The sequence below is a fragment of the Chenopodium quinoa genome, unplaced genomic scaffold (assembly GCF_001683475.1).
Source record: "Chenopodium quinoa cultivar QQ74 unplaced genomic scaffold, ASM168347v1, whole genome shotgun sequence".
Lineage (NCBI taxonomy): Eukaryota > Viridiplantae > Streptophyta > Magnoliopsida > Caryophyllales > Amaranthaceae > Chenopodium > Chenopodium quinoa.
Window position 1 is genome coordinate 258,139 of NW_018743122.1, and position 20,294 is coordinate 278,432.

At 36.9% G+C, this 20,294-nt stretch overlaps 1 protein-coding gene and 1 long non-coding RNA gene across 3 annotated transcripts; both read left to right on the forward strand.

The window, feature by feature from the left end:
- Positions 1-1,902: 1,902 nt before the first annotated feature.
- Positions 1,903-3,077, forward strand: LOC110731992. The gene is made up of 2 exons (XM_021911911.1): positions 1,903-2,586; positions 2,667-3,077. Exons 1-2 carry the CDS (start codon positions 1,903-1,905, stop codon positions 3,075-3,077), a joined length of 1,095 nt encoding a protein of 364 aa, XP_021767603.1.
- A 13,176-nt stretch (positions 3,078-16,253) lies between these two features.
- On the forward strand, positions 16,254-18,871 carry LOC110731965. 2 transcript variants are annotated; one of them, XR_002513396.1, is made up of 3 exons: positions 16,259-17,148; positions 17,785-17,943; positions 18,423-18,871. It is a non-coding gene; the product is annotated as an uncharacterized LOC110731965 (long non-coding RNA). The 2 variants fall into 2 exon arrangements; XR_002513395.1 differs by having other exon boundaries at positions 16,254-17,148; positions 17,785-18,871.
- Positions 18,872-20,294: the final 1,423 nt, after the last annotated feature.

Sequence of the window (20,294 nt, forward strand, 5' to 3'; positions counted from 1 at the left end):
AACCCAAAGGAGTGAGTCAGTATTAACTATAGCCTAAGTCAAGCTACTTCGAAGATTGTAGTGAGAAAATGGTTGGTACTATGGTAACAAAGCTAGAATAATTAAGTAATTCAAGAATTTAAACACTAGGGATATAGGTTCCACATGCAAGTTCAATAAAAATGCTAATTGATTGTTCATTCACTTGATTCAAGCATTGCAAAGGACAAACAATTGTAGCAATCAAGGAAATTCAAGAGCTATCTCCTAGAGGCCAAGCTAGGGGTCACTATGAATGGCTAATAAAGGAAATTCACAATCAAAATCAATCAATTAAAGCGATTCTCAAATTGATGGTTCATGTCATTAAGAATTGCAATGCAATCTAGATTAATCTTATAGGTTGATCACTCCTAATCTAATTAATCACATGCAAAACTATGTTAACTAAATTAATTGCAACAATTTAATCAATCAATGATCATCAACTAGCACAAATTATCAATCAAGCATGCTTCCCCTTCTCCCTAGCAACTAATCTACTCACTAATCATGGTTAGCTCAAGAAAAAATCACTAGAAATAGCATTGATCATCATTCTTAATCAAAATCAAGAGAAATCAATATCAACTTCAATAACAAATTCAAATCCATGCAAATCAAACATGAAACTAAAACAAACAAGTAAAGAGATGAACTAAAAGAAGAGATTCTCACTAATATTAATGATTGAAGATGAAGAAATCCAAGCACAACTGATCCAATTTTGAAATACAAATCCAAAATCAAGAACTTCTCTCTAACTTCTCTCTCTAAAACTAAGCTAATGAAAATTATCTAAAAGTTGGTTTTCAGAAGGGAATTACAAGTGTATAAAACGGAATCCCCGCGTCGTCTCTAGTAAACCCCGCGCCCTCGGGGAAATGGGTACAGAACCCATAACAAACTCCGCGGGCTGTCTGGGAAACACCCACGCCCGCGGCAAAGGCCTCTGCACCCGCAGCAAGGGTGTGGCGAATCCCCTGCTCCCAAAGGGTGATGCATTTGTTAATGGAGGATTTAGGGCATGGAATAAACCGGAGAGGTTTGATAAGCATGTTGGTGGAGTGAATAGTGCTCGTAATGTTGCTTATGAGAAGTATGTGAATCTAAGAGAGGGGGAAAAAAATCAATTGTCAAAATATTTGACAATGCAAGTGAGGCACAAATTCAAAAATATCATATTCGTTTGAAAGCATCATTAACATGTTTGAGATTTCTTTTGGGGCAAGGTTTGGCATTTCGTGGGCATCTTGAAAGTGAGGAGTCATAAAATCGGGGTAATTTCCTTGAACTTTTGAAATGGCTAAGGGGAAAAGTGGAGGAAGTTAAAAATCATACTCTAGAAAATGCTCCTAAAAATTGTGTATTGACTTCTCCTAAGATTCAAAAGGATATTATAACTTGTTGTGCAAAAGAAACAACTAGGCGTATAGTGGAAGAGGTTGGTGATGAATACTTTGCAATATTGGCGGATGAGTCAAGTGATGTGTCCCAAAAATAACAATTAGCTCTTGTTTTGCTCTTTGTTGATAAAAAAAGTGCAGTGGTGATGAAAAGATTTTTAGGCATTGTTCATGTTGGTGATACTACCGCTTTATCTTTAAAAAAATGCAATAATCTCTTTGCTTATGGAACATAACTTGAGTCCATCAATGATTAGTGGGCGAGGATATGATGGTTCTAGTAACATGAAAGGTGAGATAAATGGGCTTAAGAATTTGATGATGAATGACACTCCTAGAGCTTTTACATTCACTGTTTTGCACATCAACTTCAATTGACTCTTGTTCCAGTTGCTAAAAAAATGATAATTGTGGTTGGGTGTTTGAAATTACTACAAACTTGTTGAATGTAATTGGGGCTTCTTGTAAAAGAAGAGAAATGATTCGAAAAAGTCAAGCTCAAAAGGTTGCTCAAGCATTAGAAGTGAGGGAAATTGATAGTGGTTCGGGATTGAATCAAGAAGTTGGTTTGAAAAGACCCGGAGATACACGTTGGGGATCACATTACAAATGTGTTCTAAACATTATATCCTTGTTTCCTTCAATTGTTGAGGTACTTGTGCACTTTGGAAAACATGGTTCATCGGAGGATAAATTCAAAGCTCAAATTGTGTTGGGTTCATTAGAATCATTTGATTTTATTTTCATGGCTCACTTGATGTTGACTATTTTCGAATACACTAATGATTTGTGTATTTCATTGCAAAGAAAAGAACAAGATATTGTTAATGCCATGAGACTTGTTTCTTCTACAACGAAAGTGTTACAAAAAATGAGGGAACAAGGTTGGGATATTCTCTTGAAAAAAGTAACTTCATTTTGCAATAAACACAAAATTGATGTTCCCAATATGGAGGCTAATTATGTTCCACATGGAAGATCAAGACGTTTTGTTGAGAAAGCTACAAATGAACATCATTTTCGTGTTGGAAATTTCTTAGAAGTGATTGATTTGCATCTACAAGAACTTGATAATCGATTTAATGAGAAGAATATGGAGCTACTTACTTGCATGGCTAGCTTAAGTCCTAAGGATAATTTTTCATCATTTGACAAAGAAAAGGTACAAAAGCTAACCTCATATATAAAAGATACTTGTCTTATTGTTATTATATATTAATACTTGTCCTTTTTTTTTACAAGGTGCTTAAACTTTCTTCTTTGTACCCCGAAGACTTTTCACATAATGAGTTGTTGAGTCTTGATGATCAACTTGAAGTGTTCAAGCAAATCATGTTAGATGATGAAAATTTTTTAGATTTGTATGACATTAATTCTCTTTCAAAGATGCTTGTCAAAACCAAGTTGCATGAAACTTATCCTCTTACTCAATTGCTTATCAAGTTAATGTTGATTCTTCCCGTTGCTATGGAAAGTGTTGAAAGAGTCTTTTCGGCAATGACATACATCAAAAGTAAATTGAGAAATAGTATGGGTGATCAACTTATGAATGATTGTTTGGTTACTTACATTGAGAAAGAAGTGTTTTTGCAAATCCCCGATGAAGATATCATTAATCGATTTCAAAAAATGAAGACTCGGAGAATATTTTAGTAGTATGTAACCAAATTGTATTATTAAATAGATTTTGGGATTGTAACTTTTTAGTATTAAACAAGTATATAGCCGAATTATTTATATTTTGTACTCGTTTTTTAAAAACAGGTTGATGTTAGTTGAATTATGGAAATTGTCCCCCATTCTCAAATTTCTAGGTCCGCCACTGCTACTGGTTGCAGGTTGCAGAGGTAGAAGGTGGGTTGTTGATACGGCTAGTGTTACGCATTATTTGGTGAGTTATGGTGGCCGGTTGTGGCTGCTACTTGGGTGTTTGATGTTGCGGGAAATTGGTGGTGATTGGAGGTGAAAAGTGGTGGTTATTGGGGCTAGTGTTAGAGGTGAAAAGGTGTGATAAATACGGGAGCGGGGGAAATGGCTTAAACAGGGGAGCTACTGGCCGGAACAGGGCAAGAAAGTCGCGCCCGCGGTGCTAGATCCCGTACCAGCGGGTTTGGGGCCGCGCCCGCGGTGAGCCCGCGGCCAGACCGCGGTGACTTACTGCCTGTTTCGGATGCTTTGGTGCAATCGAGCTCGCGCCCGGGCTTAAAGACCCGCGTCCGCGGATACCTATGTTGCTGCGTTGAATTGGTGATGTGGTGGCATAGCTTGATGAGTAGTAGTTGTTGTTGTTGTTTGTGATTGCAATTAAAGGAGTGGTTTGGACATCAAGCTTGAATATCGGAACTCCGAATATGTCAATATGAATCGAGTCTTGTCCCGAGCAATCACCTACACGAACAACCGAACATGAGGGAGAAATAAGAGACAAATAAAATAAAATAAATAAAATGGAAATAAATAAAGTAAAAATAAAAGAAATAAAACTAAAACCATTAAATAAGGACTAAAATCATGAAAACCCAATTAAAACTAATCAAAACCCAAAATGAGTTATTAAAATGGAAAACCAAGGAAAACTAAGAAAATAATATGAAAATATCGAAAGAAAATATAGAAAAATGACCTAAATTTTTTTTTAGCGCCATAAATTACCCTCATAAGATTACGCCACTGCGGTGTATGATGCTCAAGTTATAGGAGAGGCAGCTCCGCCTTGCTTTAAAGAATGGGCTGCTGAGCTGGGATATGAAGTCTCAGATGATGAGGAGGAGCCGGCGGAGGGCCAAAAAAAGCAATACAGCCAGCCTCAGGCTGCCGAAGATCAATCAGGATCCCTTCTTGCCAGTTAGGACCAGCCGGAGCAGCAGCTACCCCCACAACCTTGAGTCATCCATTCCAACTTCTGCGGTTGTATGTCATTTACTTTCTTTTCCAGCTTGTATGCCGAGTATCTTTGTACATTACGGACTATGGGGTCGGGTAACATTACTCTTATTATTTCTCTACACCGGATGTGTTTCCGGTTAACAATCTTGTTTGGCCTTCATGCCAATTTTAATTTAATGAAATATTCCGACTCAGTCTATTTTTATACGTAATTGCATTTGTGTTTGGATTTTAAATTTTGAATTGAATTTTGCCTATATACTGCAAGTTTTTGCATATTTTTGATTTTGCATATTTTTGATATTTTTCCTCACTTATGAAAAGCATGCGGCAGATAGTAATTCGGCTTCTCTTACACCTGGACGGCTATGTGGTTGGTTTCGTTTCAAATTGATTGATTGGCTTGAAAACATTTATTACTTTGAGAAGTATGGGATGTTAATAAGCGAATCAATCACAATAGTAATTGCCCCAAACTAAGTGCACAGCTGACCATAAAACCGGGAGCTTCCAGCCTCTTACCCAAGCGGTAAACTACCGTCTGGGGTGGTTGCATAGCCATTACACAAAGCTCATTAATCCCTATAGGGGAAATTGTGCAATTTTATAATAAATAGTCTAAGTAAAAACTTCGGTTGATAGTCGGTTGGTTGTACGAGGACATCAAGTTTCTCACATGCTTAATCGTTCCTTAGATTATTCCGGTTAGACGGCTATGAGTTGACCAATTAGGTCGTTCAATCTTTGCCGTCTGTGTGTTAACGTAGAGCAAGCTATAGAACGCTCTCTACAACGATTTCACCTGGAGGGGTGTTGCAAGACGCCAAGTTTCATACTGGAACAGGCAATTTTGAAAAATGAGCAACCATCCGGCCGTAGGCCTCTCGTCTGAATCAAGACCGCTTGCGTAGCCACTAAGCCTTTTTGTGCTTAGTTTGTTATGGTGTCAAGTTTCAAACTTAAGTTTTCAAAGTAAACATTAAAAGTCTACATAAAGACAAATAATAATGTAATTGAAACAAAAAGCAACTTTTCATTTATAGACTTTTTGCTTACAAAAATTTACAACCCTCAGAAGTAGTATTTTTTTAAGTTTTCTACATTCCAAGTTCTAGGCAGGCGTTTGCCGTCAAGGGTTCCAAGGCGGTAGGTACCATCCCTAACTTTCTCATAGATCCGTAAGGGCCTTCCTAATTAGGAATTAGCTTTCCAAGCTCATTGGCCCTACCGGTTGCCTCCATTTTTTGTCACACAAAGTCGCCAACTTTCAAACGGCACTTGTGCACTTTCTTATTGTAGGCTCTCGTCGTTCTCATACAGTATATCTCATGACACAGGGTAGCATTGCCCCTGAGTTCCTGGAGGGTGTTCAATGCCAGCCGCATGGCCTCCCAATTAGCCTCTTCATCGTAAAGCATGACTCTGAGAGTTGGCTCGTAATGTTCAATGGGAAAGACGGCTTCAGCACCATATACCTTGACAAATGGAATTTTACCGGTTTCCCCCTTTGGCAGTTGTCCGGATGGCCCACAAAACATGAATTAATTCCTCTGCCCATAAGCCATCAACTCTTTCAATTTTCTTCTTGATGCCATCTTAGATGAGTTTGTTGAAGGCTTCAACTTGGTCGTTTGCTTGGGGTCGGTCGACTCATGAAAAATAGTGTAAGATCCCTTTATCTCCCAACCATGTCTTGAGGTGAGGCGTTTCAAACCGAGGGCCATTATCAAACACCATAGACATAGGTACCCCAAACCGGGTGATGATGTTCTTCCGTATGAAAGAGATGACATCCTTTGTCTTGATGTTCTTAACTGCCTCTGCCTCCACCCACTTGGTGAAGTAATCCACAACAACTAGAATATAGCGTTTTTGCCTGGTACAGGCGTATAAGGACCTAAAATGTCCATGCCCCATTTCGCAAACAGGACTGGGCTGTGGATTGCAGTCAGATCAGTTGCCAAGCGATGAATGAGTTTGCCAAACCTCTGACTTATGTCGTATTTCTTTACCAGCTCTTTGGCGTCTGCCTCAAGGGTAGGCCAAAAGTAATGCCACCTAGCTCAAACGGCTAGAGATCTGCCGCCTATGTAGGAGGCGTAGTATCCCGCATGCAGGTCTTTGAGAAATTCCTTCCCCTTTTCTAGGGTAACAAACTTCAATAAAGGTTTAAGGAAACGAGCCTTGAAGAGCTATCTGTTTCTCATCTCGAAGATTGTTGCTCATTTCTTCATGACGGTTGCCTCCTATTGTGAATCAGGGAGCGTATCGTCTGTTAAATATGACCGGATGTCATCCCTCCAGGTAAAGCTTCGGTCTAGGATTCCAATAGGATCTTCATATATACTTCTTTTTTCTAGTACTTCCCAAAAGACTGACCGAGGCGTATCACAGCAAGCGGAAGATGCCAATTTGGAGAATAGATCCGCCTGGTTGTTGTCTGACCTTGGCACCTGACTCAGACGGAATTCTTTAGGTGCCCCACCCTCTTCTTTGACTGCCTGAAGGTATTTGATCATAGCCGGATGAGTTGCTTCATATTTTCCCTCATACTGGCTTACGACCAACTGTAAATTAGAATAGGCGTCAAACTTTGTTGCCCCTTCCGCCTTACACATGCGAATTCCGGCTAACAGGGTTCGTATTCCGCCTCGTTATTCGAGGCCTGAAACTTAAACCATAGTGCACATTCAAATTTGTCCCCCTCTAGAGACTCATTTATAATTCCTGCACCACAACCGTTTTTTTTGTCGAGCTCCCGTCTACATACACTTTCCAAACCTGATCAATGTTACCCGAAGGAACCGGTCGTGTCATTTTGACGTTGAATTCGGCAAACGCCTGACCTTTAACTACCTTTCTTGGTTCGTAAGTGATTTCAAGACTTTTCATTTCAATAGCCTATTTCAACATCCTGCTGGCTTACTCCGTGGTGGACATTGGTCGCTTGAGGAGCTGATCGGTGTAGTTTACAACTGGATATGCCAAAAAATAAGGCATTAGCTTCTTAAATGCCATATATAGAGCAAGGCCAAAATTTTCAACCATGGAGTACCGGAGTTCAGCATTTTTAGCACATGGCTAATGAAATAGACCGGGAGCTGGATGCCATCTCTCTCAGCAAGGAGAACAGCACTGAGAGCATGGTCTGAGACGGCTAGGTACATGTATAATGTCACTTTGGGCAAAAGGATAACTTCATGTCAATCACCGCCCGTATCTTCTTAGGGTTAGCCTATATCCCCCTTTGATCAATCAAGATTCCAAGCAACATCCCAGACTCAACACCAAAGACGCATTTCTTGGGATGTAACGTAACCTTATGCCGCCTGAGTGTGGTGAAGGTTTCTCGGAGATCAGCAAGGTGATCCGTCTGCTGCTTGGATTTGACTTTCATGTCATCAATGTACGCCTCTACATTCCTCCCAATTTGATTAATGAAGATTGTATTAATCATCCGTTGGAAGGTAGCCGCTGCATTCTTCAAACTAAACGGCATCACAGTATAGCAGAATAACCCCTGATCAGTGATAAAGGTCGTCTTCTCTTTATCCTTTTTCCTCAGGAGTATCTAATGGTTGTAGAATCGGCTAGACTATCAACCTTTGGACGCTGATAACTGTCCTTTGGACATGCCTTATTGAGGTATGTGTAATCAACACACATACGCCAAGTACCATTTAGCTTCATTACAAGCACAACATTCGCCACCCAGTTAAGGAAATGACATGACCGAATAAACCCAGCATCCAGAAGCTTTTTTACTTCAGCAGCCGTCGCCTGACTTCTTTCCTCGCCGTGATTTCTTTTCTTTTGCCGGATGGGATTCTATTTTGGGTCCACGGCGAGTTTGTGGACAGCGAGATCCTGGCTGATGCCTGGCATCTCTTCCACTTCAAAGGCAAAAATTTCTTTGAATTTTTTCAGCCGAAGATGCAAATATGTATCCAACTTAGCATAAGCAGTCATCCCAACCTTAACATTACGCTCTAGATGGCTTCCATCCAGAGGCATATCAATATGTTCACCAGTCGGCTAGGGACGAAGCTTATCTGACCGTTCACCGGTCAGTGATTGCTATTTTTTCTATTTCTTCACCTCCACTAGCTGATAAGCTTTTCTTTTCTTTCCGGCTCCTGGTTGGGGTAGGCTGACGTCCTTGACATTCTCAAGGTCTATTGGTTCATGTCCTTGGTCGTCTGAGGCAACAGTGGACTTGACGGCTAAAAGGTAAAACTCCCGGGCTGTTTTCTGATCCCCATTCAAGGAACAAACAGATCCATCACCCTTCTCATACTTGATCAGCATGAGGGAAGGAATTATTATAGCCTTGGCCTCGTTGAGATTTTGGCCGACCTAAAATAATTTTATAGCCGGTCATCTCCTCAACTACCAAGAACTTGACGACCAGTTGTCATCCTTCTCCTTTCTCACCCATCCGGATGGGAAGATCAATCCTACCGACTAGGCACACCATCCCCCCTCAAAAGCTAACCAGGGGGTGTTTTACCGGATGCATGTTGCTGGGCTGCTTATACTTCTTCTTCGATAAACACCTCTGATTGATGATTTCTGACGAGCTGCCGGTGTCAATAAGAATTCGCCCAACCAGCTGATTGGCGACCTTACATTCAATGACAACCGGGTCATCATGAGGGCGAAAAACGTTTTCCCTATCCTTCTAAGTGATCAAAACGTCTTAGAAGGTTGATCTAGCTGACGCCTGCTCATCATCATCATTGTCTATCTTTCGAAGATAGATCTTTGTGCCTCAAACGGTTGGGCCACCACATAAGAACCCGCCTGCTATAGTTTAGACCGGCTCTTTGTCGGTTTCCGAGCTACTAGCGGGCTGGGGGGTCTTAGATAACTGCCCCGGGTTCTTCTTATTAGTCCCTTTGGACTTAGAAATGTAGGACTTTAACATCCATTTGTCAGCCAGACGGTTTGATTGAATGGAAATTTTCATTGGATTCGGCTTCTCAAGAGACAATCGGTCCTTGATCTCCATGAGGATGGAGTTGCAGTCCTTGTTAAACTCGTACTTGGGGACTTACGGTTTAATCTCTTCATTTTTCTTCTAGATGGCTGGTCAGAATCACCTACTGCCCAGACTTCTTTTCTCTTCTTGCTCTACTCTTTTTTCTTTGCCGGCTGAGCAGGCCGGCTGTCATTTTATTTGTTAGAGTTCTTGGAGTCCGATTGGCTGCCAGGCGAGCAGATGTCGGTTGCTTGAATGTAGCTTTCCGCCTCCCTCAAGGCTACCTGTAGGGTAAATGACCCTTTTCTGACAAGGTCGAACTTAAAAGTCGACCCGTCTCTCAGACCCTTAAAGAAGTTTGTGATAGCTACCTCGTCATAAATTCCCTGAATATGAATTCTTGTCAGATTGAACCGCCTGACGTAGGAGCGTAATCCTTCTCTCTCTCCCTGCTTAATGGTGCACAAGTCAAGACTTGTTTTATTCGCATGGATGTTTATTAAGAAGTTGGAAGCAAAAAACAAGGCAAGCTTCTTAAAGCTATCAATAGAACTGTAAAGAGGGGGTTACCATCGTAAGGGGTCCTCTCCTTAAATGCCCATGGCCCTTTAGAAGCGTAGGACTTTACACTTGTTAGGGTGTAGTAGGATTTGAATTCCTAACTGTTTGGGGGACCTTGCATTAGAATTTCTGACAAGTAGGGAATCGCTAATGAGTTTTAGGAAAACCCATAAACCTCGTTCATGCATTTCTTCCATGTGGAGTTCATGGAATAATTTGCACGAATCATAAGTTTACCTATGCCCAAATTGTTCTATAAATAAGAAATGAGTTCGAGACCGAGGGTACTAAAATAACATTCCCTTTAGAGGGGAATCGTTATCCTAGCCCTAGTGCGGCCTCTACTAGCTCTTCCTTTTTTTACAATTTCATCACCAAACAATATATGCAACGTAATACCTAAAACTATGTTAGTTGATTATATTTACACATATCAATTCACGTAGGAATTACAATGTCGTTATTCTTATTTAATCAAATTCGTGAAAAGGACAAGAAAATAAACAATTGCCTTGGCTTAAGTGATCAACCAAAAATTATTTAATTCAATTCGTTCTAATCTTTATTTTTGACGCAAGATACTATGTGGAATTGATTAATTAATTATTTTAAAGGTGATCAAACAACACTAATTAATTTTTCAAGGTTCTTTTAAACAAGAAAATAAATGTGATTTAACTAAGTGCTCGGGAATTTACCACTTCTCTTTGCTAGATCTCCATTTAGAATACTTATGGACTCCTTCTTATTTGGGAACCTCCACCATAGTAACAAAATATAAAAAAAGGGTGAGTGTTTTGGACAAGAGGGGCTAGGTTGCACAAGTTCACAAGTATTTTGCTAGACTTGTAGGTTATTTTTCTGTCTATCTAAGCCTCGGCATAAGCTCTTAATTATAGGAAATGATTAGGCTTAGGGTTACGAGCATTTTGCCGCAGCAGGTGTCGCGCGCAACAGGATGACTTGCGCGCGGCATCCCAGCGCAAGTGATTAGGTTGCGCTGCTATGGGCAGTGCAACTAATTGTCTTTCGCGCGGCTTTATGGTAAGATTCGATTTTATATTTTTTGTAAAAATTCTGAATCTTCCGCATCGCAACTCTAGAGGTTGCGCTGGGTGTCACGCGCAAATGAATTAGTTGCGCGCGGCAGCCCAGCGCGACTATTTGAGATGCGCGCGGCTTTTTTTTGCGGCAGCATTAAAATTTAACCTAGGCGCTCCTAAATCCGTCATTTTTGGGTTTTAAGCATGGGCTTAAGCCTAATATGATCGGGTTTAGTTAATTGCACCTTGGTTTTGGCTTTTATCTTTAATTTGGGCTAGTCTTTTGTATTTTGCGGCTTAACTAGTTTTCCATAAGTATTCTTCACTATGATCCAACACGAAGATGGTTTTATTTATCGTCATTGCATTTCCTGTAGGGACCGGAGGCCAAAAGTAAATCTCTACAGTTAGCCCCCACTTTGATCTAGTCTAGAATAGACGATGATCAAAGTAGTTAAGGAAATAAAACCGAGACTCATTCTGCGAAGTTCTCTAAGGATAGAGAATCTTTCAGTAATGTTTAAGAATGTCGAAACAATCCTGGGTTCGCTATGTGTTTGAAACAAGTAGCTATTAAGGCTAGAAAAAAGTATTTCCTAATCTTAACGCGCTAAAGAATCTAGATTGATCTTTTGCAATTGTAGAACGCTTTTACAAGTAAAGGTGTTCTGGGTGATGTCAAGTCATGAGAAGAGATCAGTTTTAAAAGGATAAAACGGGAAGATGTCCTCTCAATCGTGTCATTGTTGGTCTAAAGTCCCTCGATATGTCATTGAAACTTTAGCCTGACTTTAACAAAGTAAAAAAGATTAAAAGGGGTTTTCGGTATTCGAGCAGAAATGGTCCGGTATTCGAGGTGGATGTCGACAATATAGAAATACATTTCTCAAGACTGTAGGCATATATCCAAATCCGGTGAGAGGGAAGAAAGTCAGCAAGTCTCTTAGCTGTTTTGTCCACAAGATGAGTACACGTGTCTCAGGACTGATGGAACGTGACTACATAGGTGCGACATCGTCTCGTCGCTTCTTTATACAGGGGGTATTTCGATACCCTAACTCTCCGGTAAGTTAGTAAGCGCACTAACTGCTATATTTGCTCCCATTCAAGAAGTGCCTGTTCCTAATGGTTCGGCGTGCCTGTCGAGTCGTGAGCTAACGCCTACAGTAATTCTCTACCTTTTAATTCCGAGAGGTAGATCTTGCAAAGCTTGGGCTTAAGTGAAATTTTACGCAACACCTACGCCGTACAATTTTGCGTCGTACGATACGCCATTTGCATTTTAACGCTGCATGAAAACGCCTTCCTTTTTGTTTTGAACGTGAAAAAAGAAGAAAACCTGGACATTTGTAACGTCAGTACAGTAAAATGACAAACCTATCAATGGGGTTCTTTTACGTAAAGCACCACCACGGAACGTGTTAAGGCACTCTTACGAAAAACGTTCAAAACGTATGCTTGGGGAAGGTACAAAGCACGGTGTGCATGCAAGAATGATACAAAAAACTAACAAAGAAGAAAAAAAACTACAATATGCAAAGAAATTTAAAAAGATTTTGATAATTTGCGCGCCATTACGTCTAATAATGAGCAAAAACCATTAAAAATGATCAAACGGATTAAAATCAAGATTCTGGTCATTTTAGTGACCAGTATCAACGCGCAACTCAGTGGGTCACACTGGCTAGGCGCGCGCATCGTGTTGAGTTGCGCTGGCATGTCACGCGCAACAGATTCAGTTGCGCGTGACATTTATGTCAGTAAAATGAAATCGCTGAGCGCGGTATTTATTTCGCTCTTTCTTTCTCCTTCCTTCATGATTTTTGCTTCTTTCTCTCTCTAAAAAGCTCGGATATTCTTGTTTTTCGTAGCTAAAGGAAGTAGATCTCATCCCTTATTCATATTTGCCATAATTCATTCATTCTTGGCTGAATTTGGGGGATTTTTGAACCGTTAAACCCCAAATTTGTAATTTGGGGTTTTTCATTCGACTTGTTTTCATGAATTTGTTTGTTTGTCGTTGTGACATGTTTAAGCAATACGTTGCAACAAATTTCATGTGAAGTGATAAAGTATTGAGCCTATATGAGCATGTCAAGCATATATGTATTTTTTTTTTATTCTAATTTTGACTTTGTGCTTGAACTTTTGTTTTGCTCACATAGACTATACTTGTTAATTTTAATGTAAATTGAAGTGTTTAGAACAACAGTTATGCATTAAAATTATAAATGAAATTTTGAACTTTTATAATAGCATGAATTTGTTCTAGCGACTCAAGTTTATTTTTTCATGCGTAAGTTTTAAAATTGGTTTTATCAATTATAAAAATAACCGACAGTTATTATTATTCACTTATAAAACTGTGATCTCAATATTTGCATAAAAATAGTTAGTTTAGGGAATTCTTGAAGGCATCATCGAACTAGAGCAGTTTAGCTATACTTCGGGCTTTTGAGCCCCATTTTATATTATCGAATATTGTGGACCCCAATGTTGGGTGACTTCGATGACTTGTTTGTTTTTTAATGATTAGACCCTTTCATGTTGCTTGAAATGGTTCTAGAAATCATGTGTTTCGTCTTATTATGATAACAACTAGGATCTTGAAAACGATTAAACTAGTGTGTTTAAATTGTTTTTTGACCATTCATAGTTTTAACAAAGAAATTTGCTAAGTCTAGTAATATTGGTCATTCATTAGAACAAGTAAGAGGAAAAATGAAATGTTGTTCAAATTATTTCTTCTATTCTTGCTACTTTTGAATTCTTTCTTTTGAGTTTGAATTTTTTTCATTGTTTTGAAGCTCGAGAAAGTAGATGTTATCCCCCTTGCGAAATTCTAATGTGTGGAACAATGGATAATAATGAAGACTCCTTAATTTAGAATTTAGGAGTCTTTTGTTTACATTCTAACTCATGAAATAATGTGTCTTGATAAAATTTTCATGATGAATGATTGAGTACTAAACTTTTGTATCAGCAAGTATGTTTTATGCATCATGATTTTGTTTCTTTTGCTCTATACTAATCATACTCTCTAATCTCTAGAGTAAATTGAAGTATTGGAACAACAATTATGCACTAAGATTAGTCTGAAGTTAAACTTGAAAATAGCTTGAGTATGTAACATGTTTAATGGCCAAGTTTAGTTGCAAACTTAGTTTTCAAAGGAACAACATGATTATTAAATCATTGTGATACGTTTGAAAATCGTAAGGCTCGAGATCTACATAAACCCTTTGTAGTTTAGGCGATTCTCGAAAGTAGCTCGAATGGCATAAATATCTCATTTTGTTTTTTGTTGATATTGGAGCCCCCATGTGTCGGGTTATGCGTGCTATTTCACAATTCTTGGAGCCCCCATTTTGGGGTAATTCTAATGACTTGCTATTGTTTAGGCGATCCATATAATAATGCTATTGGGATGGACCTATGTATATATCCTATTTTTGTTTTTTGAGATATTTAGGATAATGACATGGCTTTTGCATGTTAGTTAAAGTCATGTTCAAGAAAGCAAGTTAGTTCTTTGCTTGTTTACAAACCAAAAACAATTATGTTCAAGGTTTAGTAATCTTACCTAATGTCTAGACGTTTGTAAAGATTATTGCGGTGATTTTATTCTTAAAGTTGATTTAGAACATCAAATATTTTCTTTGTTATTATCAATCTTTGATTTTGGTCTTGTAGGTGGTTCGTTTACCATCCCTTAGCCAATATTCGCGGGAGAACTAAGCGAGAACAAGTTCGAGTAAAAAAGAAGTCGAATCTTAATTCATTCCTTTTGGAAATATTTATGTATATACATGTATTATCCAAACGGTTATTGAGAATCTGAAAATTTATTTATTTGAGAAAACAAAATTTCAGAAAGGAAATTTTGAATAATATTTTTATTAGAAACATGTTGTTTCGAACTAGAATTCAAAATTTTAAAAGGGTCCAATGAAAGTTTGTTTTGAAAAGCAATTTTTTCTAGTAGGCAAAATACATAATCATATTATTTTCAAAAATGGACCCAAAATGGAAAGAAAAGTCTAGCTCGTAATTGAGCGTGACTTTTTTGTCCAAGATTGATGAAGGTAAGTTGTAATTTGCAACTTATTTCAACAAAGATATGAAAATGTGAACAAACGTTTGTATATCCGATTTTGTCATCTCTCCCTTTTTAGTGTTTGTCATCATTGTCATACTTTGATAATTGAAAGTGAAGTTCTTCCAATTAAAGTACCGTAGTTTTAAATGAATATTTAACAAACTTAGGTTTGATGGAGTGTTAGAAAAATTTATAAACTCATTCGAATCACTTTCCAGAATATGGTCATATTTTGAAATGAAAGTTGAGGTGAGACCTATATTTTTGTAGCCCCCAAGTGTAACCTTAGGTGGCTTTTGCAACTTATGTATACACATGTTAGGGGATATTTCTCATGTTCATTTGAAGCCTCAAGGTTTGTATTTTTAATTTGTGGAATATTGCATATGTTTATCATGAATTGTTTGATCAAGTAACATAAGTAATTATCTTGGCCAAATAATAGGAAGTGGTATTCTTCCCTTCGTCATTTAAAGTTATTAAGATGGTTCGTAATAATCTTTGCATGACATTAATTTCTTATCATAAATAGCGTGTTAAATCTGTAAATAGAGAGAAGTGGGGATGTCCTGGCTTTTTAGCCCCCAGTTTAATGCAAAGAGCGAAAAATTGTACTATTTTTTTTTAGTATTTTAGTTGCCAAATGGGAGGGATCATCCCGACTTACCCCCTATAAAAGAAATGAACAAAAAAGATGGATTTGTATAAAAAGGAAAGGGAATCCAACTTTCCCATAGAAGCATAAAGAAAGAAAATTAGACATGTTTTCGAAAAACAAGGATTATTCACTTAATATTTGAATCATCGTGATGACTTGACAGTGAGGTATACGTTAATACATGTGATAGCGATGACGATCATTTTTTCATGTAGCGATCATGTTCAATCAATGTTCCTCGCTTAAAGAAGATGGAGATATCCCTCGCAGGCGGACATATAAGTGAGAAGACCAATTCTCAAGAGTTGTAAAAGACATCTAGAGTTGACGTCGAGGCTGTCGATATATCAAATCAATTTATTGTATTAACTTTTTTTCTTTCTAGGCAATGTATATAGAACTTGAATTACTTTGGTAATAAATAGCCCTATTATTAAAAGAAAATAAGATGATTGTTGTTTTTTTTTAGTGATAGTCATCTCAGTTTTCTTGGCAAAAGAAATGGAAAACATCGAATCACTACTACAAAGTTGGGCTTAAGTAACATCAATTGGTAATATTTTAAAAATTTCACGATTATTTGATTTCTAAGTAACACTTTTGTAACATTTTGATAGTAGGTAACATTTTTTGTAACACTTTAATGTTATGTAACACTTTATAGCATAACTTTAATATTAGGTATCACTTGATTATAACACGTAGTTGTAAAACTTAATTTAATATATATATAAAAAAAAGACCCTCACAAGTCACAACCTATCTTCCTCCCTTGTATTTCTCGGTTTCTCCATCAACCTTTCTCTTTCTCTTGAATTTGCATCTCGACACCTCTTTTTCACCGCTACCCCCTTCTCGCTCCTGGTGCTGCACTATAGCCCCCGTTCACCACAGCCTACCTCCATCGCAACCTGTGCTCCAAACCGAAGATGTATAAAACACTCCGTGCTCCAGTGATTGCCACCTCCAAAGAGGAAAAGATAGATATTGGCACCTCTAGGCTTCCATCATCGGCGGCTTCTATCTTAAAGTTTAGGTTCGGCTTCCATCATCGTTCCCTCTCCCTTTCCATTATTAACAAGAATTTGAGTTAGCTAACCTTAGGGTTTCAATTCCTTCTCTCAAATCTTGTTGATTCTTTCTTAATTTGACGTTTAATTTGCCATTTAACATGCTTAATTTCACTATTTTCATACTCAATTTTACATGCATCTGAATTGGTCGAAGTATTTTGATGAAATTGGGATTTTTGTTTTTTCTTCTTTTCAGTTATTGCTGATTTGATTTACCTTGTAATTTACTCTTTGTTGACTAATCTAACCAATTCAAGGTTTATATTTTTCTTTTCTGAATTTAATCTTCTTAAGTTTGTCAATGATCCAAGTAATTGTGGGCAGAAATCAAAGGCAATGCTAGTTATAATCGGAGGAATGGTATTTGATATTCAATCTAATGCATGCCGCTATTCCTGCTACTGTCAAAACCACCACTCTTAGGTTTGCTATTTTATTTTTATTTTTATTTTTTATTTTTATTTTTTTATGTATTAATCTCTAATTATTGAATTGGGTTAATTTTATTTGTTTATGTTAATTAACATTCTAGCGTCAATACTTGTGTCAAGCTTTGACGATGTTAGTCGAATTAAGTGATGGCTGAATATCTACATTGATTTATGGAATTCCTTGATTTATTGAATTTGTATTCTAGAAATTTGAGAAAATTTCCGATATAATTTCATAAACTATGGACTTATGACATTTTACCTATCATTGAAGATGTCAATTCTCTATTTGATATAAATGGACTAATTAATGAGCTTTTAGCAAACAAGATCTTGATGGTTTTTCTGTTAATCCTGGTGATTATATTGTGAATTATTTGTTGATTGATATTTTTGACTTGGACAATTAACATTATAGAATGAGGTGACCAATTTTATATATGTGACCAATTTTACGTTTATATATATATATATATATATACATAATATATATATATATATATATATATATATATATATATATATATATATATATATATATATATACATAATATATATATATATATATATGACCATTTTGAGTTCAAATCTTATTGAATTAGACTCACATTTCATTTCTACAAAACAGTGATGAATGACACTTAATGCAAGCAAATCCATATTAGTTAGATACAAGAGTACAACAGGCAAGACAGAGGCTGCAAATATAATTATGCAATACCTTGACTATTTGGTTAGTTCATCGTGCTCTTACCTACAGTGGATTGGTGAGCAACAAGTTTTGGAGGTAAGAGTTCAATGTAGATAATTAATTTGTCTTCATGCCTTAATTCTGTATTCAACTCTCACATTTGAATTCATAAAAAAGAGTTTTATGAGGAAAGAAAAAAAGAGCATTTAATTTAACTAAAACAAAAATGACTTTATACTTAAATTACCCCAAATCCCCCCCCCCTCTACGAATATAGAGAGCATCTCTTGTTTGTTATATATTTGCTATTGAAAAGTAAGTACTTCTAGAAATTGTGAATTTTATAGCCTCTTTTGTAGTTCAATGCTTGTCCTGGTGTAAGGGATATTTTACCTTATAACTCCAAATTGATTGTATAGTGGCTGCATACATATCATGAATCATTGTACTTGTTCTTTATATAGCTCTCGTTTTTCTTTCAAACCTAAACTGTCTTATATTTTTTGAGCTTTATGAATCATGCATTTCATTCTAGACTTTTCCGTTATCTCTTTGCCTTTTTTCTTTTGGTCAAGGTTTGGGCGGACTATGGACTAGTGGGAATGTTTGATACGGTGAGTAAAAGAAATTGATTATATTTTTTGAAAATAATTTCTCATTTTATTTCTTTCCATTTTTTCAGTTTTGATGCTTATATCTTCTAAAAAAAATTCCACTTTTGGCTTATATTAATTCTGTAAATTTGATGCTGCAGTTTTGATGCTTATATTTTCTGGAAATAATTTTCCCATTTATTAATTCTTCCAATTCCCACAGATGATGAGGATCACCTAGTTTGTTATTTGTAGCCTGACAACCTGATATTAGGTACAGGTCGGATGCCAGGGCTATTTCCGACATTAATCATGGCTCTTATGATGCCATATTGCCATGAGAACTTCCTAAATGCATGTGACTTGTTGAAAGTATATATAAAGTCTACTCTTATACTCTTAGTTCTAACTTTCATTGTATAATTTTTTACCATTTGGGCTGTGATATCAGTATTTTTAATACTCTCTTTCCTGCCATTTAGAAATTTAATGTAGTAACATTTATTTTCTTTGTACTATTTACTTAAAACAATTATTTCTTGTTCTAGGGAGATTGAATGGTATGACAAAGTAAAGTGTGAAAAGTAGCTGGGTTTCAGCAAGGGTTCTATGGCAAGAAAGAGGGAAAGGAATATTGGCTGGTAAAATAACAATGGGTCTCCTCGTCTGATTTTGTTAGATAAATAAAAATTTTCTTTCTTTATTTATGTGTGGATATGCTAAAGTGGAGTAAGAGAAAGTGGGAGAAGAAAATGAAATTGTGGTGTTGTTTGATAATGGTAGTTGCTGAGTTGCTGCTACTCAATTTGAGTGTTTATGGGTATGCTTTCTTTTCATATATACTCTCATTTATATTAAATTTAGAGTCAAAATTTCATATACTTATTAGACTATTATTAATTTGGTTATTTTGATCTGGTTGTATAGGTTAGGATATTTTGGATTTTTAAATGTTACAAGGCTTGGTTAATGATAGATAAGTATATACTAACATGAATAATTCTATAATTGGAATGTTATTTTTAGACAGTCGTGAATAGAAAAAGAACGATTATGAAAATTTTTCTATTCTATATTTTGTTTGAATTGATGCATAAATTTTATGTTCTGGGTTTTCTCTAGCATAATAACTCTACATTATTTTGTGTCCAGGATCAATATGTTAGTTAAGGTCTCAATTACTTAGCTCATTAATTTATGTATATGTTTCTTGACCTCTCGTGCAAATGAAGCTTTAATGGCTATCACATTATATGTAGACAATCATTATCCTGAATAACCAGGTTATAGAGGGTTCAGTGTCGCCAATGGATCATGTAAGAATGTAAGCAGTTGGTTTAGTGTCGCCATTGGATCATGTAAGAATGTAAGCAGTTGGTGCAGCATCCTTTTCTAGCATAAATTAGTTGTAACAAGTTGGTTTTTTTTTAGCTAAGTGGATTGTTCATTTTCTTTTGGTTGTGTGTGCAAGAACTCAACATGGCTAAAGATAGAACATGTGCAACTCCTTATATGAGATTGCATTGGTGGATGAAATCTTGTCTTTCTTTTCATGATGCCTTGTCTAAAGCAAAGAGTTGTATGCTATTGTTGCTGTTATTGTTACTGCTGACTACTGCTGTTACGGTGATCTGCTGTTGTAATTGATGTCTGCTACTACTACTGAGCTAGCTACAAGATGCTGCTGTCTTCACTTATTAATGATGTTTGTTTGCAACTACGTTGAATGTGATTTTGCCTATTCTGTTTGGAATTTGGTGGCAAAGTTGATATTTTATTTTTATTTTTTATTATTTGATTGTTTAGCGAGATAAAAAATTGGTGTTTACGGTTTTTTTTTGAAGGATATATGAA

Coding starts and splice junctions, on each gene's coding strand:
- LOC110731992 (XM_021911911.1), top strand. CDS start 1,903: ATGATTCGAAAAAGTCAAGCTCAAAAGGTTGCTCAAGCATTAGAAGTG. Junction 2,587..2,666: donor CATCATTTGACAAAGAAAAG/GTACAAAAGCTA, acceptor TTTTTTTACAAG/GTGCTTAAACTTTCTTCTTT.